At 48.1% G+C, this 8,689-nt stretch overlaps 1 protein-coding gene across 2 annotated transcripts in view; it reads left to right on the top strand.

Moving 5' to 3' along the window:
- The first annotated feature begins 320 nt into the window (after positions 1 to 320).
- Positions 321 to 8,689, top strand: part of LOC121432381 (zinc finger and BTB domain-containing protein 10) — a 33,461-nt gene continuing 25,092 nt past the window's right edge. For both annotated transcript variants that reach the window (XM_041630318.1, XM_041630317.1), the window contains exon 1: positions 321 to 1,350. In XM_041630318.1, coding sequence (XP_041486252.1) covers positions 394 to 1,350 — 957 coding nt within the window. In that variant the 5' untranslated portion in view covers positions 321 to 393. The remainder of the gene's footprint in view (positions 1,351 to 8,689) is intronic.

Raw genomic sequence — 8,689 nt, 5'->3', positions numbered from 1 at the left:
GGCCGGTGTGCGCGCGCGGCGCTGAAGCGGGGCAGCGGAGGGGCGCCCGCCCGCCCGCACTCCTCCTCAACTTCGAAGGCCGCACGCGCCCCGGCTCGCCGCTCCGCCGCCCGCCCACCTCTCCCGCGGGGGGACGCAGCCCGGAGCGCGGCGGGGCGGGGCGGGGCGGAGAGGACGCGGCCGGGACAGCGGCGGCGGCGGACGCGTGCGGCGGCCCGGGAGCGAGCGCCAGCCGGCGGGAGGGTGAGGCCGGGCCGGCGGGAGCGCAGCGCGGAGCGGCGCAGCGCCGGGGGCGGGGGCGGGGGCGAGACGTTGGGGGAGCCGCGGCGAGCGCGCGGGACGGGGCCCGAGGCCGGGTGCGAGCCGAGGCACCGGGCGGCGGCGGCGCGCGCCATGTCGTTCAGTGAGATGAACCGCAGGACGCTGGCGTTCCGAGGAGGCGGGTTGATCACCGGCGGCGGCGGCGGCCCCACGAACAATAACGCCGGCGGGGAGGCCTCGGCTTGGCCTCCGCAGCCGCAGCCACGACAGCCCGCGCCGCCCGCGCCGCAGCAGCCCAATGGGCGCGGGGCCGACGAGGAAATGGACTCGGAGGGCCTGGAGCCCCAGGACTCGGAGGCCTCCGCCGGGGCGGCCGCCGCCGAGGACGCCAAGGAGTTGCTGCTCCCTCAGGACGCGGGCGGCCCCGCCTCGCTGGGCGGCGGCGCGGGGGGCCCCCTGCTAGCGGAAAGGAACCGTCGGACTCTGGCCTTCCGCGGGGGAGGCGCCGGGGGTCTCGGCAACAATGGCAGCAGCCGCGGCCGCCCGGAGACCTCGGCGTGGCCCCTCAGGCATTTCAATGGGCGCGGGCCGGCGGCCGTGGAGCTGGAGCTGGACGCGCTGGAGGGGAAGGAGTTGATGCAGGACGGCGCGTCCCTGAGCGACAGCACCGAGGACGAGGAGGAGGGGGCGAGCCCGGGCGACGGCAGTGGGGCGGAAGGCGGCAGCTGCAGTAGCAGCAGGCGGTCGGGAGGCGATGGCGGGGACGACGCGGAGGGCAGCGGTGTGGGAGCTGGCGACGGAGAGGCTGTCCAGCACTTCCCGCTCGCGAGGCCCAAGTCCCTCCTGCAGAAGCTCCAGTGCTCCTTCCAGACCTCTTGGCTCAAGGACTTCCCGTGGCTGCGCTACTCCAGGGATACCGGCCTCATGTTCTGCGGCTGGTGCCACAAGCCCCCCGAGGATGGCGGCGGCGCGGACCTGTCCCCGGTGGGGCACGACGAGCTTTCGCGAGGGACCCGCAACTACAAGAAGACCCTGCTCCTCAGGCACCACGTCTCCACCGAGCACAAACTCCACGAAGCCAACGCCCAGGTACAGTAGATCCTGCTCTTGCTTTTTTTTTTTTTTTACTTTTAATTTTGGAGATCTTTCGGGAAAGGTTTTATCAGTGAGAAAGACTAAAACTACAGCGGATAAAGAAAAAATAAAGATCCTCCGGGTGAAGGCGTCGTTCCCATCGAGAGAGGTTCGGGGGAGCTTCTGCGTAGGGGTTTAGAAAGCCTGGGAACAAAGTTTTCCAAAGTTGTGGATGTATTGGGGGAGGGGTGGAACGACAGTTCTCTAATGGTAGCGCTGGATTTATCTTTTTTTTTTTTATGACTAAGCGTTTGTCTAGGAGATTGAATCCGAAAGAGATTTTAACTTTAGGATTGACTTTCGGTCAAAAAGTTTAAAAGTTTTTTTTTATCAGAGCAGATTTTAGAACAGCCTTGTGTTGGTACACACGAAAGTGCTAGAAGTAGCCCGAGGAATGGATTTAAGCAGTTTCCTTCAGCTTTGGTGCTACTGGCAGTTCCCTCTTAAATTCTCAGGTCAGGTCGAGATAATGTGAAATATGAGAGGCATATGTAAATGTGGAGGTGTCCATCTCTGGTGAACGCTCTTGGTAAAGTACTAACTTTAGTTTTAGTTGCTTGCTTTTGTCCGTATTTCTCCTCTAAGACTCTCTCATTGCCCTTTTCACAAACTTTGTTCAGGGTAGCATACATGAAGAGTTAAGCTCGGCTTTGGAAGTATTTAGTGTGAAGTGATTGGATCATTCACTCCCTGGAAAACCGGCAGTCCAGAGTTACAAAGCAATTCTTTCTTAAAACAGTCTTATAATAACCTAACCATTTTGATAGCCCTTTTAAAGTCAAACAGATACTGATCAGTTCTCCTTTGAACTCCTATGACTCAGACGACCTGTGGTGTCAGCCTTTTGTATTGCTAGCTAGTTATTGATTTTTAGGAAGTCGGCATTCAGGTATTAGTACCTCACTGTGGCGTTGATGGGAGCCAGCCTGTTGCTCATCATAGTACACTATGTAGTTTATTAGGCTCACAGCTAATCAGCTCATCTAGCAGAGGCTTTAGGTTTAAAAGCATGTTTGTTTGTTTTCCCCAGAAGGCAGGGAAATGGGGTTTGTTTGGATTGATTTTGATATTTTCAGAAATCACTTTTCCTAAATCTTACAAGGAAGATCACTGTTTTTTGAGATGAGGGTCTCGCTATGTAACTTTGACTGCCCTGGAACTCACTCTGTTGACCAGGCTGATCTCAAACTCAGGCCCACCTTGCCTTTGCCTGGGATTACTGGGATTAAAGGTGTGTGCCACCACGCCTGGCTGAAGGTCGCTTGTTTTTTCAAGAATGTAAAGCCTAGAAATTTTTAGTAAATTGCCTTAAACCCTGGATGACAGCTGAGACTAGGGCCTATGTAATGAGAAGAGGCACTAACATTTGTCTTGTTGTAGGTGTGCCAGGCTCATTCTCATTACTCTGGGCAGTAATTTTGTTTCTGTTTTACAGAAGATGCATTTCAGGCGTTAAAGAGTTAAGTGATAGATACCTGAAGGTTTTTAGTAAGATGGTAGATGTCGTGGCTTGTAGAAATGGAAAGCTGTGTTTTTCATATATTGGTAGGTTAGTATTTACAACTTTAAAAAAAAACTTAACAATTTTGAAATTTTAAACTTTAAAAAATGGATTGTGTTTTCTTAGTCTACAGTGGACCAAGAATATTCTATTCTGTAGGCAAACATGATTGGGACTGAAAATTATAATTAGCTGCTCAGTGATCCGCATCTCCGGGAGAGGGAGTTAGTTGGATAACCTTATGGTAGAACTACTATGGGTGTATCCTGCAGGCATTTATTTGCCTGGATCTCAGCTCATTCCTAGGTTTTTTGTTTTTTTTTTTAAAAATTTACTCAACTTGATCTGACCTACCCCTTCCCATCCCCTTAATGACAGTGCCTTTTAATGTGATCTAGGAGACATCCACTTTTTTAGGGCATTTTGTTAAATCCTTAGGGGTTATATATTAGTCTCCTTGATTGAATTTTAGGTGTTACCACTTTGAATTGATCATTTTTCTTAATTTGTAGCTAACCTTAGTTTGAGGGATAGCTTGCTCTTCAAAAAAAAAAAAGCCACCTGAAACTCTTTCCCTTGCTAATATTAGTGACAGTTTCCTAGTACTTTGAGGAGAATTTGCTGTTTTGTTGTGGTCATTGCCCTGTCACCTTTCCTTACCTTTAGGAGGCAGTGTAACACAGTCTGTAAGGGCCTAGGGTCGGTCTTGAGTCCTAATCCTCCACTTTCTCAGTAGGAAAATTCTTAAACATCTGTACATAATTAGTAAACACTAGCCCTATTTATTGTCATGCTTATTTTACTAAACTAAGATAGTGCCTTGTTGTAGTCCTGGCTGACCTGGTTGGCCTCACCCTTCTTTGGTCCTCTACTTGTTTCTCAGATGTTAGTACTACAGGCATTTCCACCACACCCCGCTGAAACTTTAAATTGATTTAAGCAGTGCTGGGTATCTAATCTGGGACCTTACACTTGCTAGGCTCTTACTGCTAAGCTTCACACCCCAGGCCCAAGGTTTCTTTATTTTCTGATCTCTTGCTCATCAGTGTCCTCTTACCCTTATTTTATTTCAGCAGGGTCTCTTTTAGCACAGGTTGGCCCCAGAGTCTCTCAGTGTCATCAGTTTTGAAGCCACTTTGTCATGGTGTTGCCCTTGATTCATACTTCCTAAGACCAAGGCCCATCATCAGCCTGGGCATTCCAAAATTTCACAGAGTATCTTGTATTAGCTTCCTTATTTAAAAAATGAAATGGCGCCTGAAGAGATGGCTCAGTGGTTAGGTGGTTATTACTCACTTGTTGCTCTTCAGAGATGGGGTTTGATTGACATCACCTACTCGATGCCTCACAGCCATCCCTAACTCCAGTCCAGGGGCTCCAACAGGCATGAAAGATGAATTTTGTATGCATACAAAAATGTTCTTATGTACAAATTTTACCTTATGCCTGTAATCCCAGCTCTTGGATATATGTGTGTGTGTGTTTGCCTGGGCTGCCCAAGACACAGTCTTTTATTTTGTATTTGCGAGACAGAGTTTGACCGTGTAGCTTTGGAGCCTGTTGGAACTCACTTTGTAGACCAGGCTAACCTCAAACTCAACAGATCCGCCCGCCTCTGCCTCCCGGAGAGCTGGGATTAAAGGTGTACTGGGATTAAAGGCGTGCTCACCACCACCTGGCTAGTCAAGACACAATTTTAACAAACACTGTATGGGAGTTCTAGAATTTAGGCAAAGCCGGGCGGTGGTGGCGCACGCCTTTAATCCCAGCACTTGGGAGGCAGAGGCAGGCGGATCTCTGTGAGTTCGAGACCAGCCTGGTCTACAAGAGCTAGTTCCAGGACAGGCTCCAAAACCACAGAGAAACCCTGTCTCGAAAAAAAAAAAAAATAGAATTTAGGCAAAAACTGAGTTTGACTTGAGCATGATGGCATACTCCCTAGAACTAGAGGCAGCAGGATCTCTCGGCTACATAGTTAGACCCTGTAAGCTAGATTTACTTCCTCCCTATGGAGGTTTTTTCTTTCTTTTTTTTTTTTTTTTTTTTGGTTTTTCGAGACAGGGTTTCGACAGGAGCCTGTCCTGGAACTAGCTCTTGTAAACCAGGCTGGTCTCGAACTCGCAGAGATCCGCCTGCCTCTGCCTCCCAAGTGCTGGGATTAAAGGCGTGTGCCACCACCGCCCGGCGGTTTTTCTTTTTTTGAGACAGGGATTCACTTTCTAGCTCAGAATGACCTTGAATTCACCCTGCCTTTTGTAGTGTTCTTCAGTTGTGGGCGTGAAGAACAGCCACACCCCCCTGCTTCCTTATTCCCTCTCTCCTTCCTTTCCCCTACCCCCACGAGGTTTCACTGTAGCCCCAGCAGTCTGGAACTTGGTACATCGGGTTGGCTTCTAACTAACACATATCTGCCTAACTGCCACCTGAGTGCTGGGATTAAAGGCGTGTGTCAACACACCCAACTCTCCTTTCTTTGACAACTGAGGATCGAATCCAAGGCCTCATTTATGCTAGGCAAGCACTCTACCACTGAGCTGCACCTGAAAGTCTCCCTTTTCTATTAAAAGACTGTATGTTGTAAGTTTTTAATTTTCATTTTTATTATCTGTAGACGTGTGTATGGGGTGTGAGGTGGCTGTGTACACATAAGTGCAGGTGCTTGAGGAAGTCAGAGACATGAGAACCCCCTGGGCTGAGTCCAGGGGCTTTTGTGAATCACTTGATGTGGGTGGTCATAATGAAATTCCAGCCCTTTGGGAAAGAGGAGCAAGTGCTGAGCCATCTCTCTAGCCCCTTGTGTTTTTAAGGACAGGATTTTACTGTGCTTTGTAGCGCAGGCTAGTATCCTACAGAAGATCCCAGTACTCCGGTCTAAGTGCCAGGATTCCCTGCTTGTACCATGCTGGAGTTTTTGTTCGTTAGTGTTTTGAGACATAGTCATGGGTGGTCTGAAACAGACTAGACTGGCCTTGAACTCCCATGAGTTGCTGGGGTTAAAGGAATGTGCCATCACTCTTTGCTGCTGGAGTTTTGAGAATTCAGGCAGGTATTAGTACATTACTAAAGTTTATTTCTATTATTCTATTTCTCATTCCTTGGAGGTCAGGTACTGGAATTGAAGCTAGGGGCTCTCACAAGCTAGAACAGAGCGTTACCACTGAACTGTATCTTTAGCCATCCTCTCGCCCCTCACCAGGTACCCCTAGGCTGGCCTGCAACTCTTACCCTACAAGACCTTGCACCTGTGATCTTTCTGCTTCAGCCTCCTGAGCTGTTGGAATTACAGACATGTTCCTTGCTAGGACCAGTTTCTCATGCTTTATATAAATAAGAAAAGTTCTTTTAGTTTTTTTGGTGGTGGTGGTCGGGCTGGTTGAACTCCAAGCCTCCAGTGATCTGCCTCTGATCTGATCAGAACTCTTGGAGAGTATTACTGCACTTGGAGTTCATATTTGTCTTTTTAGTTATTAAGGACTGCTAAGGAGAATTGTTTTGGTGGTGGCAGTAGTATGTGGTTTTGTTGTTGTTTTTGAGGCAGGATTTCTTGGCTGGCCTCAAACTCTTATTTTTAAAACGTTTGTGTATATGTGTGTGGAGGTTTGGAGGACAGCTTTGTAGATGTTAGTCTCTCAGCTGTGACCTTCTAAGGGTTGCACTACTAGCTGTCAGGCTGTGTGATAAGCACTCTTACCAGCTTGGCAATCTGGAGCCCTGGCTTCAAATTCTTTTTTTTTTTTTTTTTTTTTTTTTGATTTTTCGAGACAGGGTTTCTCCGTAGCTTTTGGTTCCTGTCCTGGAACTAGCTCTTGTAGAACAGGCTGGCCTCGAACTCCCAGAGATCCGCCTGCCTCTGCCTCCCGAGTGCTGGGATTAAAGGCGTGCGCCACCACCGCCCGGCATGGCTTCAAATTCTTGTACTGCCACCTCCGTCACTGTTGCTGGAACTACAGATGGGAATACTATGCCTGGTTTGGGGAGAGGTTATTTGGGGGAGTCTTTTGATCCTAGGGCCTCATGGATACTAGCTAGTCAAGTGCCACTGGTCTACATCCACAGCCCCTGGGGAGGGTTCCTTAAGATCCTCTGTGAATCTGTATTGAGGCTTTCTTAGTAAGAGGAGACCCTCCATTGGAAAGTGTCCGTAAGACAAACTTACTGGTTTGGTGCTGAAGTGTGTCAGAGTCAATTTCAAGAACTATCTCATTCAGAATTTGGCCATTTGGCCCAGAAAGATTTTAAAATTGCTTTAATTACAGTTATGACCACTGTAGCTTGGTTCAGAGCACTTTCTACCCGATTGTGAAATTCTCAGAGCCCAAATCACTCGTTCAGTCAACTCTCTGCAGTCTGCTAAGCCTACAACATGCACCCAAATTATTATTATTGTAAGTTTAGTTAACCTTTCCAGAAATTAAACAGTGGATTCAGCCTAGTGCTGTGATTGAAATTACTGGTTGGAGCGCATGCTGTCAGGTGGAGAAGAGGAAGGTGAGGTAGGGCTTTGGAAACGGGAAGTCCCAAAGGTTGCTTGGTGTTTACTCTTACTTGGTTGGCTAGTTTTTAACAACTTAGGAAGAATTCTGAAAGTCTTTTTTATTGTGTTCCGTGTGTACATACATGGTGTGTGTGGGAGTGTGTATGAAGAAGACCGCTTTCAGAAGTTGGTTCTTCCTACAGTGGGCTCTAGTGTCAAACTGTGCTTTTAGCTGCCGAGACATCTTGTGGGTCCTGAAAGTCTTTAAGTCAGGCTCTCATGTATCCCAAATCTACTTTCATATTCTGTATAGCTGAGGATGAACTCCTGACTCCACTCCTGAACACTGAGGTGCGAGACTTCTAACACCACAACTGGTGTATTCTGCATTGGGACTTGAACACTGGGCCTGATATATGTTGAGCAAATGATCCATGCCTCCTCAGCCCTTGAAAGTCTTCTGAGAGGGAAAGTTAGTATGAAAGATGAGGCTATGATCCATCAAATTACCATTGTATAATTTGTAATTGATTCATAAAACCTGGTTTATTTCTTTTGTGTGGAAATATAATTATTACATATCTAGAAGGGACATCTTCCTCCTATACTAGGTGGGTACACAAGACATGAGGTAAACCTGAAAGACTTCCCTGCCCTCAAGGAGCGGCCACAGTGAAATGTAACCATGTAGAAATAGAGAACATTGGGGATTGGACAGAAGGCTCAGCAATTAAAAGCACTGGCTGCTCTTCCAGAGGACCCAGGTTCAAATCCCAGCACCCACATGGCAACTGTCTGTAACTCCAATAACTACCACCCTCACACAGACACGTGTACATAAAATAAAAATAAAAACTTAAAAAAATGAAGACACTACCGTTCAGGCTGATGAGTCCTTCCTGCTAACTTAGGTTTTGACCAAGGAGGAAAGGGTGTTAGGCTGTGCATGAGGAAGAAAGCAGCAGCAGGAGAGTGAAAATAGAGCTGATATGCCTGAGAGATGGATTGTTTAATTCCTGAGCAGGTGACAAATTAGGTTTTAACAGGTAGATCACCAGATCTTGAAGGATCTTTTTCATGCAATAAAGGTGGCGTTGTAAGGTACAGTAGAACATACCTACCATCCTAAACATTGTTTCGAGCAGGAAGTTTGTGGGAGTTCAGAGTGAGACCCTGTCTCAGTCAAACCAATTGAAAACAACAAAAGAATTGCATTGTATTCTGTTAGCAAATGAGCAACAACACCATTTTAAGTAGGGACGAATCAGATGTGTATGTGCTTCTGGAGACACCAGCATAATGCATATGTAGGTTTAGAA

The sequence above is a fragment of the Microtus oregoni genome, unplaced genomic scaffold (genome assembly GCF_018167655.1).
Source record: "Microtus oregoni isolate MIOR12 unplaced genomic scaffold, Mior012 000034F_ref0000314, whole genome shotgun sequence".
Lineage (NCBI taxonomy): Eukaryota > Metazoa > Chordata > Mammalia > Rodentia > Cricetidae > Microtus > Microtus oregoni.
This window is presented reverse-complemented; position numbering and strand designations above follow the sequence as displayed.